Source organism: Myotis lucifugus, unplaced genomic scaffold (assembly GCF_000147115.1).
Source record: "Myotis lucifugus unplaced genomic scaffold, Myoluc2.0 scaffold_98, whole genome shotgun sequence".
NCBI lineage: Eukaryota > Metazoa > Chordata > Mammalia > Chiroptera > Vespertilionidae > Myotis > Myotis lucifugus.
The window spans coordinates 2,623,896-2,643,312 of record NW_005871146.1 but is presented as its reverse complement, the minus strand read 5'-3'; the positions used below and the strand labels follow the sequence as shown (position 1 = coordinate 2,643,312).

At 41.2% G+C, this 19,417-nt stretch overlaps 1 protein-coding gene across 1 annotated transcript in view; it reads right to left on the bottom strand.

The window, feature by feature from the left end:
- Positions 1-326: 326 nt before the first annotated feature.
- DCP1B (decapping mRNA 1B) overlaps positions 327-19,417 on the bottom strand; it is an 85,594-nt gene continuing 66,503 nt past the window's right edge. Inside the window, exons 5-9 of the mRNA XM_023756683.1 lie at positions 17,250-17,385; positions 8,344-8,472; positions 5,104-5,955; positions 2,707-2,949; positions 327-525 (exon numbers count right to left, since the gene is read on the bottom strand). Of these exons, the coding sequence (XP_023612451.1) occupies positions 445-525; positions 2,707-2,949; positions 5,104-5,955; positions 8,344-8,472; positions 17,250-17,385 (1,441 nt within the window). The 3' untranslated portion in view covers positions 327-444. The remainder of the gene's footprint in view (positions 526-2,706; positions 2,950-5,103; positions 5,956-8,343; positions 8,473-17,249; positions 17,386-19,417) is intronic.

Below are 19,417 nucleotides of genomic sequence, written 5' to 3'. Positions count from 1 at the left end.
CATGGGGTGACACTGCCACCTGGTGGTGGGCACACACTGCAGCACGCGGAGCTCAGCAATGGGAACATTACACATTCTCTCTGTTCACAGTATAACCAGAACTATTAAAAAAGAAACCACGTTTCCAGAACAGCCCACCCTATGGAGAGGCTAATTCTTCTAGAAATGGCCCATAGTAAGAAAAGAAATAACTAAGCTTGGCATTTACTGTGTGATATGAGCTAAGCACTTTTTCTATCCACTCAATTCTTAGTGCCAGGTGTACTGAAGCATGTATTTTTTATTTTTTTTAAAGCTTGACTGAAAAAAAGTCGGAAACATTTTACTTCATATTACACATACTTCTTGTTTATAAAAAGGCAGAAACATTTAGGGTAACAACACTTAACAGGAAAAAACCTTGAGCTAGAGGACCTTGAGAATCAGTTCTTAAATGTTTTGCTTTCACATAGTCTTTTTCATGGTTGCTTGTGTCATGTTGAAGAGATAAGCTTCGTAGATTATATTTAAGAAGTTGTCGTCATTCTGGAAAACAAAACCAAAAGACCCAAAGGAATGTGATTGGGGGGCAGGAACAAAAGGCTTGCCCTGTCTTGGAGCTGGCCTGGCACTTTGAGCCCAAGATGCTCATCTCTCCCTGTCTGTCTAACAGCTGGCAGTTTTAAAGTGCACATGTGAATGGTAAGTGGGGCTGAGGCCAGGCCAGATGAGTCCGCTGTTGTTTTTCAATGGCCAGCATGTCACATACAGCACAGACGGGCTGCCCAGCTATGTGTGTATGGAACAGGGCTCACTCATGAGAAGCCTGGGTTTGTTGGTCCCCAGCAGATGGCTGGATAGGAAGGACTTGATCCAAGTCAGTGGTTCTCGATGTTTGGTTAGGAGACTGCTAGCGAATACTTTGTTTTTGGCATTAGTTAAGACTTTACTTGCACTGTGCATCCTTGGTATGTCAAAGCCGGTATAATTCTCCATTAGCTATGGAAAGTTTCTGGCCTTGGCAAGTGGAGAGCAGTTAGACCAGCAGTCTCTGGGCTCTTCTGCCTGGCTAAGGGCTGATGGAGAATCACGGGTCTAATCAGTGGTTTTGTTTTTAATGATGGAGACTTCTGCTTCCCACCCAAATCCTTTAAAGCTTTAGCAACTCACCCACATTGCACATTCCCTCTTGGCACCCACACACACAGTTAGCATTATTCTCACGCAATGAAGGAGAGCTACATATCCCTGTTTTTCTTACAAAGTGACCACAAAGTCCCTACTGTGTCCTACCAACAGGCAAACACTAAAAACAAACTGCTTAGTGACTTCTAACAGTTCACCAGGAAAGTATGTCTAAACGTGGAAAAAGTATGTACGCAGAGAGTGGGGGAAACAGCGCCTAACATTGTACAGGGACTGCTCTAGGCTTTCAGTTTGGCCCCTGCACAGAGATCTTTGGAACAATGTGATTAAATGGAATGAGCCAGAAGAAATATGAAACTTTAACATTTAAATATTTTCACTTTATTGTTCTCAGATGTTCTATCTAAGTCCGTATGAACTTATCATAAATGGCTTTAAAAGGTGGAAACTGTTGGCATCCTGATATTCGTGACCTAGTAAAGCATGATCATTTGTTGCCCCTCTTTAACAGATAGTATTCCACTTTCTAGCCCAATTCCTTCCATTCTCTCTAAAATACGTCACCTTAAAAAATGTTTTTACTAATAGAGACCGTTTTCTTCTTAAGATGAGACAGCTGCAGAAGTGCTAGCCTGCTCTCTAAAAGCCATCTAAAAGCCTGCTCTCTAAGCCAAATATCACAAAAGTTTTCTTAAAGACTGTCTATCAAAAAAGTACCTAAAGATGTTAGCTGAGGTGTGTGAAGTCTGGGAAAAGCATCCCGCTTTCCAAGGCCTGCCGCTTATTTGTGGATGTGCTCTGCTGGGCAGACAGCCCAGAGGCTGAGTTACTACTGCGGCCCCCACTGCGGGCAGCAGGAAGGAGCGCTCTGGAGCCAGACTGGGGTTGGAGCCCAGCTCTGCTATTTACTAGCTGTGTGACCTCAGTTTCCTTGTCTCTAAAATGGAAAAATGATAGTGTTGCTGTATAAGGACTCAATGACTTAATGAAAGTAACGCATTGTAACAGTGCCTGACACAGCTCTGTGTGTCAGCTGTTATTATCTCATAGAGACAAAACCCATGGCTGCCAAAGAAGTCCCGTCACTCTATCCTGTCCTAATTAGCAGGCTTCAAATTATTTGTAAAACAGCCCTAGTATCACAGCCATTACTTGCTCTCCTACCTGCCGGCTCCTTGCTCTACAGTCTGCTTGAGCTCTCCACTAAACACCAGCGACTGCGCAGACAGCATCACCTCTACTCCCAGAGGTGAGCTCTCGGTTTGGGTGCCCACAGCATCTACGGTCCTTAATTATAGTTTCTGCTTCCTTCTTTTCTGACAGGTGACAGACTGGAGGACTTAGTCCTCCTCCAAATTACAAAATCCTTAAGGCGTCAAGTCACCTAAAGCTGCAGTTAGTATTCTGAATCTCACCCAGCCAAGTACAGAGCCACTGTGGTTTAGGGTGAGTTGTTACATCGCTCTCTTATTCCTGGGCAGTTCTATGTGGGCACTTGCTAACTGAGGCCTTATCTCAGAGTGGCAACCAGCTGGGGAGCAGGATTGGCAGAGGTAAGAAGAGAGACGATGGCCCTCCTACCTGAATGAGGAACAGCAGTGCTTCCTGAAGCTGCAGCTTGGTAAGTGGGCTGAGTACAGAGGGCTCTGGGCTCTGCAGAGGCAGGAAGAGGCTGGTGGAGGCGGCAGCTGGTTTCTGGCTTCCCAGGGACAAGAGCCCACTGTCCCTCTCCTTTGATGGGCTACAGGTGGGTTGTGTGAACACCATGGGGGACATGAGCAGAGAAGGAGCAACTGTAGCACGGATGCACTGAGGTGAGATGACCTGCTCAGAGCAAATACATACAAAGAGGGCAGGTGTAAGTAGCAACTCATTGATACAACAGGTACAGAGACAAAGAGGCCACTCGCTTGCAAGAGTGGATATCGGTGAACTTAGATCCGAATTGTTCAAAATTTCACTAAATTGGAAAAGCTCAAGGAGAACTGATTCCTGTTCAGTTCCCCACATATTTCCCTTGTCCTTTCTAAGCAGCTCTGGCACAGTCCGCTCTGGTGGCTGTTGTTCCCTCTGCATAGAGTGCTTGGCCTCTGAGCAACACTTTATTTTTCTGCTTTACTGTCATCCCTTGGCAACATGCATTTAGGACTGCTGGCCTTTTCCTCGGGGCTAGTTGTCTACTACTCTGACCTACAGCTCCAACAACATACATGAGTTGCTGGAGGTACACACGTTTCCACTCGATGTCCCTATGGAGGAACTGCTGTGCGAGTGGTCCTCCTCACTACTGCTCACCAGGAGGGAGGCATGATTCCCGGCTCCATCTCTCCTGGGTCCTTCCTGATGGGATCTGCCTGCCTGCAGAGAGCACACACTTCCTGCTTTTCCGTGCTCAAGTGGCTGGGGCAGGTCCTGGGGCTGGTCATGCCAGCACTGCCAGTGACTTGTCTGTCTGGGCGAGTCTGTCTACCTCACTTGGCTAACAAATACAATACCAGCAGCTTTTGCAGTTATGCAAGTGACACTTTGATCCCTGTCTCACTGATGCCTACAGCTCTCTCATCTGTTTCTAACTCAGGTGAGAAAATGTTATTATCATCCTAAAGCTCCATAAGAACTCGAGGAGGGGTGTAAAGGCCAGTGATCATGAAGCTGCTGTAATTTTATAATCGTTCCCTTGGTATCTTTTTGGGCAGAAACCAGCCTTGAGGAAGGCAGGCTGTTACCTATCGCACTGCTATTCTGAGGAGGGTGCCTGAGGCGGACGCTCCCGAAGGAGGATGGCCAGCACCGTGAGGCTGACAGTGTGCACTCTGCTCCTCGGCCCCACACCTGTGAGCACTGGAAAGCCAAGACAATTGTGCGTGCAGACGTTTACGTCCAAGTATCAACCCCAATTTTCCTAGCGTCAGATCTAAACCATCAAAGAGAAAAGGGGACAAGATTACACTGAAACAAGGATGAGTGACAAATACTGTTTCCATAGAAATAGGTACTCAGATTTGAGATTTTATAAAAAATAACACAAGCTCTGTGACTCAGTGCCTCACAGACACAAAGACTTATGCTCCATGCTTATGATCTTGGTTTTCAAAGAGTGGAAGATTTTGCTGGCTACTTGCCAAAACATGACAAACAACCAATGATGAGATATGTAATAGGGAGAACTTCCTAATTTTTAAACCTATTGCATTTTCAATGAATTTGTACTAATCCAAATGAGAAAACAGTCCAATCTCCAGATGTTACCCATGGGCAATGGAACAGCTTGTGGTTTTCTCTGTTCTAAGTTACTGATGAACATAGAGATCATCTTCCTTAAAGGATAAACAATTTCTAAAAATTACAATATTTTCCCCTCTCTGGAAATGTTTGTTTTTGGTGGGTGGCGGGGGGGGGGGGGGAGGGGCACATGGCATACTTATCCCTCTCTCCATCTTCATTAAGCTATGCAGAGGATGCAAACTAAAACAGGCGGCCTTGGCAGAGTAATGGCACGTTTCTCCCATTGTCTCCCCCGCCCCAGGCCTGGGGGCTCTGCAGAGGCAGCGTCTGTGCTCCTGACCACTCTGCACCCATGTGTAGCACAGTGCCTGGGAGGGAGCAGTGCTCAGAAATATTTACTAAATAAATGCATGAGCAACAATTACTTAGACTAAAGTAACAAGAGGAGGTCAGACATTTCACATCCCAGAATGAAGATTAGGATCCCCTACCATGTCTATGTTCTTTCCCACATCCACGTCTTCAGGCCTGATAAATTGCAAAGATTTAACTCTACATATAAAGTATCTGAAAGGAGGGAAGCTCCCAGATTAAGCAAAGCAAAGATTCTCTTTCCAGGCAGGAAGTTAAGGTGATACAAGATGCACAGAAGTGGCTTTGCAACACTGTTCAGGACAGCTATGTCCCTAGAGCACAGAAGCTGACTGCATTTCACTGCATCACAGTAATAACCCCCACCCGGTGGATATTTACCTGGAAAAGGGGAGTCTGCTTTTCCGTGCTGGATGTCTTGTCAACCCAGGGTTCCCAGGGCTTCCCTGCTCCAGAGCTCTGAGTTGGCACAGGGAACTTCGCTGCCAAGGCTGGCCGGTTAGACATGTGCAGCTGCTGCTCCTGCTGCACCAGCTGAAGCTTTTGCAGTAACTCTTGAGGGGAGATCACTCCAGAACCACTAGTCTGACTGCCAGAAAGGGCGAGCATTTGTCTGGGGCACGTGGACTGATCTTTTTCATGAGCCTGATGTCCTAGTGCCTGAGGTGGAAGGGAGCCATTGAAATGTACCAGTGGCGGCTGAGCCACCGCCTTTACTGGAGCTGCAGGGGTGGCAGCAGGGAGGGCTGTGAAGCTCAGGGCTGCTGGGCCGGCAGGTGCTGGTGCACCAGGGTCGTACTTGTTCACTGCCCCTGGGGTGCTCTGGAGCTTCTCCAGCAGGTTCTGAGTTCTGGAAGCACCATGGACTCGATGGGACGTCCCAAAGCTCTGGGGAGAGCCCAGGAGGACAGGTCCAGTAAAGTCCTCCCCAGCAGGAGGCTCGCTGCCATTTTTGTAGGGCTGGTTTTCAGGCAGCTCTGACAATGGGTGGAGGTCTGCACTCCTGACCAGGAGTTTCTGGATGGCTGGACACAGCTGCTTCTCGGTGGGGGGTGAGTGTCCTTTGGGTTCCTCATAGGACAGGGAACGGATAACCCCCTGCCGAATTGGAAGTTTCTCTTGCTGCTGCTGGTGGAGGGTCTGGGCAGGCCCCACAGTTTCCTGACATGTAGCTTTGTCCTGCTTCCCAAAGAGTGCTGTCAAGGACAAGTGTTGGGGTTCAGGGTCTAAGGTCTGAAAAAATAAAAATGTCTCAAAATGGATCTACGTACAATTGGTTATATGGGGGCTATGAAACATAATTCACCTAATCAATAGTTTCTTCTATTTATAAAGGATTAGAGAGTATAAAAAACTTAATTATAATAAACTTCACAAAATTGAGACCTTAATGCCAATAATTTTCAGAGCATTCTGCCCTACTATGCTCAAGATAGCTGTTACATTTTAGTATCTGTTGAATGATGAAATAGGAATATGAGCTTTGATAGATTGGGAACCACTATGGTACAAAATTATATACACCAGAAGGTAAATAATCTCTTCAACAGGAAGTCCATCTAACCCTGAAAAGTATAACATCCTGAGATTACACAGGAACATGAGGATTTCAGAATTCCTGGTAGCTTTTCGCACAATTATAGAAATTTAGGGTGAGAAAGAAACATGTCAGTTAGTCTAACTTGATCCTTTCAACTGTGTGAACTCTGAGAAGAAAGATACCTCCTAAATAGCTAACAGGGCTCAATTTTTTTTAAAAGGAGCCTACAAGCCATTTCTACCCAGGGGCCTCTGACACAAATTGCACTTCATGGTAAAGCCTGCACTCTATTTCTGCCATCTGAACCAGCCCTTATAAAGGAGTTCCTGGAATCCTATTTCGACCAATGGGATGGAGGCTTTCCCCATCCAATCAGAGCTGTGTAGTTCTGACCAACCAGAGTGGCACTATTGGTACTTTTTGGACCAATCAAATTCCAAGGATTTGGAGTCCTCATTTGCATGAGGACAGACCAATCAGGGACCAGGGGCAGGGACTTCTGTCTACACAAGCCAGCTCCCCTCTGGCTCTGGGAGCGCACTTTCCTCCTTCCATGGGAGACTCAAGACTCTGTTTCCCTTGCTGACCTGAAATCTTGAAGATGTCTTACAGGAGCAGAGCAGACCAGCACAGCAAAAAGCAGATTGGCACAGAGTAGAGCAGAGTTGTCCAGCTCTGGGCCCAGTGCTGCCTGGCCCAGGGCTGCCTCACAGCCATGCTGTACCACAATTGGGCTATTCTGCACTGAATAAAGTTTCTTCTTCACTGCACCCCAAATTGAGGATTCCTGTTCGCATTGAATTGGTACAAACTACTATTGGTTGACAACTATATATTAGTAGCTTTAAAAAACCATCAAATCAAAAAATCTACCTTGGCCCCGCCAGTTACAATCCTGCTCTATATTATCTCTGCCTCTTTCTGTTGCTTTCTGTATTCTTAGGCTAAGATAACAGGAGCTTCATTCTCAAAACAACATACTCTCACTTCTCTATTAAAATAACAAATTTCCATGGAAAGCAAACAATAAAAGTAAAATATAATTAGAAAAGACTTATTTTTAAAAAATTCAATATGAGACTTTGAGACTTTCATTAGCTTATCTTTGTCTTTTGGTTCCATTTCATTTTTAAAATTAATTTAAACCAATTCCTTAAAAAAACAAACCCAAAACCTTTAATGAGGCATAACACCTAGAAATGGAAACAGCCACATTATATTTACAATAAAAAATGGGACTTATACCCTGGCCCGTGTGGCTCAGTAGCTTGGGTATCATCCCATGCACCACAAGGCTGCCAGTTCGATTCCCAGTCAGGGCACAAGCTGGGTTATGAGCTCAATCCCTGGTGGGGGTGTGTGCAGGGGGTAGCTAATGATGTTTCTCTTTCTCCCCCTTTCTTTCCTCTCTCCCTAAAAATCAATTTTAAAAAATCTTAAAAAAAATATAATGGGGCTCATAGATTAGTAATTTTGTTAATGCTTTACTATTCTGAAATATATATTCATATATGTATATATTCATTCAAAAACTGCTATCATAATGAGATGCAAATACAATGACAAATCATCAGGTCTAAAAGGGACTTTATACCATTCCTTAGGACAGGAATCCCATTCTGTACACACAGTGGCCTGGCATTATACCTGGTACAAAGGAAGTGTTCAGAATTGTTAAACTGAATTTTGTTGTCTTGGCTGCTTTGGGAAACCAACCATGAACCTCAGCAGAATATGGGCCTCTTGGGTAATATTCCTGTTAACTCTGATGATGTTATTAGTTTGTTTTTGTTGTTTTTTTGTTTGTTTTGTGTGGTTTTTTAAAAAAAACACATTATCCTGTAAGGAGTTCAAGTCCATAAGAGATTATGGTAAATGCCAAAAGTAAAAATGTTAACCCCTTTTGAGGAAAAGTAAATTATTAATAATAAAAGAATCTCTAATTTGAAATCTCTTTTTTTAAAATTTACCCTAAAGGATCCTCAAACAGGACCAGGCCCTCCTCCCTCGACTATCCTCTGGGTGAAAGTTTGTCAAGAACCTTGTACAGACACCATAATGAAAAGCAGAGAACAGAGTACCTGGCTGGGCTGAGGTACGCGCTGCTGCTGGTTTTCACTGGGCTTCACTGGAATGGGTTTGATGAGATTGGGGTTGTCATAAATGGCAGATGAACTGGTTATCTGTTTTGGCTCAGAACAGGTTTTACACTGAAATAGAAAAAAGAACCGTATTTTTGGTGTAAAAGAAGCTTTTTTTGGTGTAAAAGAAGCTTTATTCTTTTAAAAAGAACATACCTTCCTTCTTGTTCTCTATTTTATTTCATTGGTAGCTATTTTTTGGTAGAGTTTTATGTACAAAACAAAATCTCTTAATCTCTTTTATATTTGAGTATAAATAAAATTTATTTATTTTTTTAGTTACACAATTCAGTGCCCTAAAATATTACTAACAGTATCAGCCTGCAAGACCTAGAAGGTCTTAGATACCTGGATACTTTAAAGGCTATCTATATACTTAAGAAGTAATAGTTTAAAAATATAGAAACTAGTGATTTTTAATGATAAATAATGACACAAACTATTCCTTAAATACCATGTCTGGATTGCAATAGGGTTTTATTCACCCATTAGCAACTGATTTCAAGTTGGAGAGTTCCAACATCAAAGTAACTAACCCTTTTTGGTCTACAAACCAAAAAGTAAAGCTGACTCAAACTACTGATTTAAAAATTACTAACATCATCTTTATTTAATAAGTGACTTTTTGGATAAACAGAATAATTCAAATCTGAGTGTTCTGAACCACTCACTACAAATTAGAATTTCACAGAGAAAGAGACGAGACATGCCTCATCATTTCAAATACCGAATCATTATCATACATCAATCTAACCAACCATGCAATTATCAACATAGTAGGATTCAAAACAGAAAGAGCACAGCAGCAATGTTGGCATCTGACTTGTTACAAATAAAACTGAGTATAAAAACGCTCCCTTCCGTACTACAGACTCTCTATAGCATTGTTGGTTTCAATTGTACAGTCAAGGCCCCGGGTCAGGAAATATTTCACACTGGAATGTGTGACAAATACAATATTGTCCCTCAGAAACCCAAGGTTCCCAATGTGTCTTACAGTTATTGGATTGTATTTTCTAATTCAAGGATAGAGAGGTGTGGGTCAATTACCACCATGTTCACTTAGGTTTATAAAGTGAATTGTACGAACGACTAATTATTTTCTTTCAAGAATTCTGTAAATAATTGGGATTTGGCACTAGTATTAAATGGGATGTGAAATACTTTATGAATCATAAAATGTTATTTCTAATTCTTCTGAAGTGAATGATGGTGATTAGTGGCATGGACCAACAGGACTGGCTTTTCAAGATATGGCTAAGCAACACAAGACAAGAGTATAGCCTAAGACATAGTCACTTACAAAATTTTAGCACGGAAAGACTTTAACTTCTGCTTGCGTTTAAAAGAAAAGTGGATGCTTAGCTTACTTCCACCAAATGACCCTTCTGTACTCCTTCATTCTCTCTATGTTCAGGGACCTTGAATTTTAAACTAAGAAAAAACAAACAGATTTTTCCCACCTTCACTATGCACATATCTCTGTCTTTTGCTTGCATAACCCCAGATGGACTTTTCTAGGTAAAATTGCTTTCTATGTTACTGCAATTGTCTACCTATCTATGAATCCTTGCTTGTATATGAAAATAGCTCTCTATAAAATTTCTCAGAATTAAACATCATCCACCTCAATAGTTTGTAGCTCATTTTCCAGTTGTTTAATTTTATATTCTTCTCCGACCCAAATAACTTTAAAATACTTGGAAAAAAATCACAGTTTTATAAAAAGTGTATAATGGATTCTTCACAGAGAACAAAAACTATGTCACATAATTCTAATTTATCACATACAAACACAAACATATTATCTATGCCAAGAGAAGAGTCTGAAAGGAAATATAACCAAAGTGTATTTGGCTTTACAGGGTGGTCTTTTTATTTTTTTTCTTTTAAAATTTTTATTTATTTACTAGAGCCTGTGAGTGCACTGGTGGGGTCCCTCGGCCTGGCCTGTGCCCTCTCGCAATCTGGGACCCTTCAGGGGATGTTGGAGAGCCGGTTTCGGCCCGATCGCCACAGACCAGGCCGAGGGACCCCACCAGTGCACGAATCTGTGCACCGGGCCTCTAGTATGCATATAAGATCTTTGGTTAATTTCTTTCTGCCCTCCCCCCATCCCCTTCCCTCTGAGATTCATCAGGCTGTTCCATGTTTCCATGCCTGTGGTTTCTGCTCCTGCATTGAGTCTCTGCCCCTTGGTGGTCAGTGTGCATCATACCTACTGGATGGCCGGTTGGCCGGTCGCTTAGGCTTTTATATATATAGATTTTAGAGAGAGCGGAAAGAAAGAGAGAGAGAGAGATCAATTTGTTGTTCCACTTATTTAGGCATTCACTGATTGATTCTCGTATGTGCCCTGACTAGGGACTGAACTTACCACCTTGACATATCGGGATGATGTACTAACGGACTGAGCTAACCAGCCAGGGCTATTTTCTTTTTTGTTTCTGAATTTTTTCATTGAACATCAAAAGACACTTAATAATTTCTTTAATTTCATAAATAGATCTCAGAAATATCTAGAAGAGAACAATTAATTCTTGCCTAAAACCATAAAATTCAAAATAGTCCACTTTTGAGTAGTAAGGACCTAACTATGTAGCTTACAAGTCTGGTCTGGTTCATTTTCTTCCTGAGCTTTGTTATTTTATGGCTCATTTGCATCTCTACAAGAGGGAAGGAGGTAAAGGAGATGCCACTCAAATTAATATCATTGCTACTTTACAGAAAACTCATAGGAAGTTATTTCTTAGGGAGAAAGCATAAAATATTAACCCAAAGAAGTGTTTCAAATTATTTTATTAACTTTACATAAAAAGTTGTATCTGGTACCACTAGGCTTCATTTATCAATATCATATACCTATAGCATAAAAATGTTTCCTCCTCAAACTTTTTGGAATTTTCATGAACTTAAAAATTTTTGAGTTGGAAAAAATCTCAGAAGTCATTTATTTAGTTTAACACACAGAGAAGTAAAAAATTTTTTATACTATCCCCAGTATGTAATCATTCAGTCTCTTCTTGAATACTTCCAATAATGGAAAATTCACTTCCTCATAAGAAGAATTCTGAGGTAAATAAAAAGATGCAATGGATGTTAATGGAGGAGCACAAACATCTGGTGGGTGGATCAGAAGTAACATGATGGGCAAAGAACATGTGAAATGGGCCTTGAAAGACTGATGATATTTTATAGGTAAATGAGAGGGAATAGCATGGGAAAAGGCATGAAGGCACTTTTAGGAAGCAAGATTGTTATTCTGTTTGGTAGGAGTTTAAAATATTTGTAGGGGGCAGTGGGAGTAGAAGGTATTGGGTTAGAAGAATCATCTGAGCCCAGCTGCTGGGGCTCAGTGGTTGGATTCCTGGTCAGGGCACTTGCCTGGGTTGTGGGCTCAATTCCATATCTCATCATTGATGTTTATATCTCTCCCTCCCTCTCTGAAATCAATAAAAAATATTTTTTAAAAAGAGTCTACAGGTTCATAGATACTAGGCAATGAGAAAACAAGGATTTAGGCCAGAGCAGTACCATGATCATACAAGTTACATTACATCATCTGGCTGTTAATGGCAGAAAGAATAATTTCTTCTGTTGTTTACCTCACAGTTGGAGCAATTGACATTATGTCTATAACATATTTGATTGAATATCTGCACTTCTTGTCAACATTGTAAGAACCCATCTGTGGGAGCATAATGATGAACAGAACATTGTTTTGACCTCAACAAGTTAACACTGTTGTGGGAGAAGTTGACTTAACTGTAAAAATTGAGAAAGAACAAAGTAAGTTCTAAATACTAATAGATGGTGAGTTCAATGGAAAAAATAATTAATTTGCATGAAGTAATCTGGGAAAACGCCACGTAAAAAGTGGCATTTTAACTGGTCCTTGAAAGATATGTAGAGTCTGAAAGACAAGCAAAATGAGGGAAAACCATTCCAAGTTGTAGGTACAGTATAAAGAGACGTCTCCAAAGCCATGAGTGCGTGTGTGAGTTCCATGTCATTTCATGAGACACTCAGGTGTAGCTACAGGAGGCAGCACTGGAGAGGCTCAGGAAACAAAGTTTATTACACTCACAGGTCCTAGAAGCAGGAGGCACAGCCCCCCACACAGGCCACATGGGGAAGTCTCTCGGTGGTCCGGAGGGAGCGAACAGGAGCAGGGGAAACCAAGGCTAAAGCCTTTTGCTGGGGTTTCTGCCCCCTAGGACTATCTCCTTTGAATCATTTCAGCAGGATATTAACCGTAGGGGTGGTCCCTAGCTGCCTGACCCGCCCTGGTAGGAGTAAGGCAGAGGAATATTGCTTCCTGGTGTACACAGATCAGAGAGTGGAGGGATGGCTCAGGATAGTTAGTTTGCATATGAAGGCATGTTTCTGGCTGGGTCCTTTGTTTCCTCTAAGAACTGGCAAGCTCAGGGAGGTGCAGTCTGTCCCCAATTAGAAGATTGTTAAGGTGCCAAAACATTCTATATAATAAAAGCCTAATATGCAAATCGACTGAATGGCAGAATGACCGGTCACTATGACACACACTGACCACCAGGGGGCAGATGCTCAACGCAGGAGCTGCCCCCAGCCCGCAGGCCCCAGGACAGCCAAGGCGGGTGCCAGTGGGGGCCCCTGATTGCCCCGCTAGTCACCCCACAGAGGGAGGCAACCAGCAGCGGTGATGGGGGGTGGGGCTGGCAAGCGGGCAGCGCCAGGCCGGCCAAGGTTGGTGTCAGCGGGGGTCCCACCAGTCGCCCCACAGATCAGCCCTGATCGCTGGCCAGGCCTAGGGGACCCTACCTGTGCATGAATTTCATGCACTGGGCCCTTAGTTATAAAATATAAACAGTACAGTGTGTGTGTCTGTGTGTGTTTTTTGAGAGGAGAGAGGGAGAAAAAGTACTTATTCAATATTTACATTTATTATTTACTGGCCACATAGAATAGAAGTTCCTGGGGGGTAAAATTTTACTTTTTAAGATTAATCTATAGTGTGCCTAACATAGTACAATTAATAAAGTATAATTCATTATTTGACTAGTTGCCAAGTCATTAGGATACCTTTTAAAGATTTTAAGAAATAAGATAAACAATATAGAAATAGTTATTACTGACTAAAGCTGGAATTAAAGCATCTCTGTCCAAGCCCTATGATAGAATAATGACACTGATTTATTCATATTTGTATTCACATTCATTCCTTCATTCAACAAACATTTATTTGGCACTTGTCTTGTGCCAGGAACTTGGAAGAAGACTAGGGATGTTCTTTGTACTCAAGGAGCTCACAGTCTAACAATAAAGGGGAGTCAACAATCAAGTCAAAGGCATGTTAAAGAAACTCAGCCAATTGTCCTTTAGTATGTTCCACTTCATTCAGGACTTTCCTGATTGTTTCCTTGTGGTGTCATTTGTTTTCTATCTGCTCCTTACTCCTTCCTCTCTTTCATTTTCTGTAAACTAGAAAGTTCAAGCTCAAGACTTAGATTCAGAATCAACTCTTTTGGCAAGAATATTTCAAGGTGGTGCTATATGTTTCACATCATATCACAGTAGGAGGCACAAAATGTCTGGTTATTCAATTTTTAATTATGTTGATCAATGGGTTCAGGTGGTGGCACCCTAAACCCTTTCATCAATTCTTCTCATATTATGAACATTACTGATGATCATTGCCTGAATCAATTATTTTACTAGAGTGTTTTTAAGTTCTATTACTTTATCTACATTAAGAAGGGGAATTCTTGGGATTCTTTAATAGAGAAGAACTTCCCCTCATCAACAAGGACTATTTGGTTACTCTGAAATATAGTCCATACTGGCCAGGTAGAATAAATGCTTAATTATTTTTCATTAACTACTAATTTTCAGAGGAAGGAGCTGGTGTCCTAGTATCTCCAAGGATAGCCAATAATTATATTTTTGTTTTGTTTTATATTTTTGGTTGCTTGCTCTCTCTCATCTCTATGAACTCATAGATTTTATAAATTCAGTGGGTTTCAATCCACTGCAGTCATTCTTTTTTTAAAAAAAATATTTTTATTGATTTCAGAGAGGAAGGGGGAGGGATAGAGAGATAGAAACATCAATGATGAGAATTATTGATGAGAATCATTGATCAGCTGCCTACTGGGGATTGAGCCCGCAACCCAGGCATGTGCCCTTGACTGGAATCAAACCCAGGACCCTTCAGTCCGCAGGCCAACGCTCTATCCACTGAGCCAAACCAGGTAGGGCTGTAGTCATTCTTGTTGATGTTAAAATTCGTTACTTTGGTTGGTGGTCCCTTCAAGCTGACTACTGTGCCTCTTCCACATGATCTTATTTGTTTGACTTTCATATCCTGGAATTAGGAGTTTCTTTAAAGAGCCTGGAAACCTTTTATGAGGAAATAGTATTTAGAAACAATAATCTGGGGGCTAGAGGTATTTATTGCTACTGGGTTGTCACTTATTTCTAGGTCTTTTTAGGGGGAAAAGTTAATAACTACATATTTAAGAAATAAAATGTCAACTAATTCAGACATTTGCATTTAAAATTTAACATTATACATTAATTTATTTTTTCTCTTACACCAAAGGTTTTATTCTGACCACAAAGTTGACCTTTGAACAACATGGATTTGAATTGTGTGGATCACTTATATGCAATTTTTTTCAATATAGTACATGTACCTCAGTGGTTGAGCATTGACCCATGCACCAAGAGGTCACAGGTTTGATTCCTGGTCAGGGCACACGCCGGGGCTGCAGGCTAGATCCCCAGTAGGGGGTGTGCGGGAGGCAGTCAATCAATGTTTTTCTCTCTCTTATCAATGTTTCTATCTCTCTTTCCCTCTCTCTTCCTCTCTTTCTAAAAATCAATAAAAACATATTTCAAAAAAATACAGTACATGTATTTTCTCTTCCCTGTGATTTGTTCATAATAACATCTTTTCTCTATCCTTTCATTGTAAGAATACAGTATATATTACATATAACATACAAAATATGTGTTAATCTATTGTTCATGTTATTGGTAAATCATCTGGTCAATATTAGATTATTAGTTAAGTGCTTGGGGGAGTAAAAAGTTATATGTGGATATTCAACTGTGTATGGGGTCAGTATCCCTAACCCATGCATTGTTAAAGGGTCAACTGTACTCATTTATTACATCTTATGACAGCTGAAAAATTACAATGCTAACAAAGACACTGAATGAAGTTTATAATTTCTTTGTAGTTCTTTCTGTCCTTAAAATATAATCCACTAAGGGTATTTAGTTCAAATAAGGGGTTCTGAAGTCACTCTAATTTTTTCTAAGTAATTATGTCATAATATGATATTTAATTATGTACATTTATTTCATCTAATTTTCAAATTATAGGTTTTATTTTCTTTTCTAATTTTATTCTTTGCCCATGTTTCTAGAGAGTGTTAATCTTGTACTTCTCGATTTTTATAAAAGCGCTTTATAAAATAGGACAATTAACCCTCTTTCTGTTATTTAGCTGTAAACATTTCTTCTTAGTTGTCAGTACCTTTTTCCTTTTCTTGTGGTTTTTTTAAACCATGAAACACATTTTTTTAAAAATTTCATGTAATTGAATTAATTGCTTTTGGGTTTTGAGTCATGGTTAGGAAGATTTCCCCTTTCCGAGACTACAAAGAAATCCATACAAGTTTTCTCCTGGTACTTGCATAGTTTTATTTTTACATTTAAAAATAAATGCAATACATTTGGAATTTATCTTGCATATGGCACGAGGAAGAGATCCAATTTTGCATTTTTCCAAATGGCTACCAGTTAGCCAACATCATTTATTTAAAAATCTATTAAAATAACTGATTTGGAATTTTCATCTTTATCATATCCTAAATTTCATATACACTGGGGTCTCATTTTGGACTTTCTCATCTGTCCCATTGGTCTATCTGATTGTTTATGCAGCAACACCAATACCACACTGTTTTAAGTGTTCAGGCTTTAATGTCTTACTATCAGGTAGGTAGAGCTAAGCTCCCCACTTCTCTCCCACACAGAATGGCTTTTCTTTGCCAGGGTTTCCCTTGGTTATTCTTCCTTGTATATTTTCCCACAAAAACCTTATTATCAACTTGTCTGACCCCAGAAAGAAAAAAAAAAGAAATCAGTTTGTATTTGTTTAGGAATCATCTTAAATTTATAGATTAATTTATGGGGAAGTGAAAAACTTGAAGTTTTATCTCCTTGTCTATGATCAGGACATATATTTCCATTTGTTCAAGTCTATTTTTATGCCTTTCAGAAGTGTTTAAATGTTTTCTTTATATAGGTTTTGCTTGTTTCTTAACATTTTATTCCAAAGAATTTATATTAGTTTGTTGCTATTTTTTTTTTAATTTCACCTGAGACTATTTTATTCATTGATTTTTAGAGAGAGTGGAAGGGAGGGGAAGAGACAGACAGACAGAGAGAAACACCAATGTGAGAGACACATTGATTGGTTGCCTCCTGCACAGGCCAACCAAGACTAGGGATTGAGCCTGCAACCTCAAGGTACCTGCCCTTGACAGGAATCAAACCCTTGACTCTTCAATCCCCAAGTCAATGCTCTAATCACTGAGCAAAACCAGCTAGGGCAGTTTGTTGCTATTTTTATGGGGGTCTTCTGACTGTGTACTATTTGTACATAAGAAGGTTACTGATTTCTCAGGCTACCTTTTAATCTATTTAAAAGCAAACAGTCATAGTCTCTTAAAAGCAAAGATTTTAGTTTTCATATAATTTTGTTTGGTGGAAGGAATAGCAGTTAAGACTTTCTTAATGCATGTGTTCCCACTGTGGGAATTACCTATGTATCACAAGGGCAAACAAAAACTCACCTTTGTATATTCATCTTTGGCCTTGGTGAGCATTCGTAAGATATCTACTTCCTTCCCCTCTCCTGAACTGAGGATCATTGGAGAGATTCCTGCTCCAGCTTCTTGATGGGCTTTCAATTGTTCATACTGAGTTAGGCTAGAAAAGTAGAGGGGAAGAGCCACACAAGGAAAAACAATTCAACACATATGATTTTTAAAACCATCCAATTCTCACCCAGTTGCTTTTATCCTGTTACTAGAGGCCCAATGCACGAATTCATGCATGAGTCAGGTCCGGCCAGCGCACTCCAATCGGGCCGGGCGGGGCGGGGGGGGGGGGCATGGGTGGTTGGCCAGCCAGCCCCACCCCCTGGTTGAACTCCTGGTCAAGGGGACAATTTGCATATTAGCCTTTTATTATATAAGATAAGCACACCATATAATAAAAGGCTAATATGCAAATCGACCGAATAGCAGAACGACCAGTTGCTATGATGCACACTGACCACCAGGGGGCAGACACTCAATGCAGGAGTTGCTCCCTGGTGGTCAGTGTGCTCCCACAGGGGTAGTGCTGCTCAGCCAGAAGCCGGCCTCACGGCTGGCAAGCACAGTGGCAGTGGTGGGAGCCTCTCCTGCCTCCGCGACAGCACTATGGATGTCCAACTGACAGCTTAGGCCCACTCCCCATGGGGAGAGGGCTTAAGCCGTCAGCTGGACATCCCCCAAGAGCTCCTGGACTGCAAGAGGGCACAGGCCCAGCTGAGGGACCCCCCACTCTGAGTGCATGAATTTTGTGCACCAGGCCTCTAGTATTAAAAATAAGACTGCTTAAGAATTAAAAGAAGGAAAATGAGATTTGAGGGAGGTCCTGAGTTCACTGACTAGATATATGAATCTAGAATAGAGGTGGCCAAACTCCAACCTGCAGGCCAAATCCTTCCCACTGCTGGTTTTTGTAGAGTTACAAACACAGCCCCTGTCCTTAGGCTGCTGCCTCAGACTGCCTGCAGAGTTGAGTAGTTGTGACAGAGTAAGTGTGACCTTGCAAAAAAATATTATCTTTGCCAACTCCTCATTAAGAGCATTTGAAAGGACTCATTAATTGCTGAGGAAACCCAATTTTAGAGTTCTCAAAAACCAAGCAAACAGCATGGCAAGTCAGAATTCCCCCTTCCTCCAAAGTGCCTTAAAGTCAAAGCGAGGTTAATACCAGGTACTCAAATCATGTGGTTCTCTGGAAGTTTGGAAACAGTGAAGATTCCATTCTAGGAGAGGGGCATATAAAAAACAGAGCAATAAGGCATGTCTTCTGTTTTCCTGAAAACAATACAGAAGGGAGACCATATGCTCCTATATGCTGCTAGGTGGCATTGATAAAAACACTTGTTCCTTTTGTGTGCTTTGATTTTTAGCTCAAATTCTTTTATAATTGCCATGAAGTTGGTCAAAGAGATCTGAGTATGTACTGAGAGGTTTAATTCTAACTGAGGAAGGGCTAGAATCCATACATATCAGCTGCTATTGCTAGTCAACAATCCATTTCCTGCCCAGCCCTTAAGTAATTAGTGCAGAATGCTGGCGATTTTAACATGGCCTCTTGGTTGAGCTGCAGGGTAATTTTTAATCTACATGAAATCCTGCTATTATTATCCATTGCACAGTTGACAATAACATGAATGTTCTACGAACTAGTTGTTACAGTGGTAAATACCAGTTTGAACACAATCACAATCTGAAACCTGAGCTAGTTACCTAAAATTAGCTATCATCACAAGCTAGATTTTCAGAAATCAATTATATTTACTGTATATCAAGGTGGTTCCAAAGTTTCATTTTTGGGAATCACTTTTTAGTAATTTCATTGCCCACAATTTAAAATTGCAAATGTTTCTTTAGCATATAGAGCTGTTTTTGTCAACTCATATGGGCAGCAGCTACACTATGTGCTCAGCTGAGTCCAGTCATGACCTGAGATACAGCACAAGTGGGAAATATGTCATTCTGGGCTCTAAACCAGCGGTCGCCAACCTTTTGGACATCACGGACCACCGGTTGGCGACCGCTGCTCTAAACCATTCCCATAAACAGCAGGGAAGTGTGACTGCCTCACAGCACAAGCACTGGGCTCAAGAACTGCTCAACAGATGGGAGAAATCACAAGGTAGCATGAGATTAGAAGAAAAAGA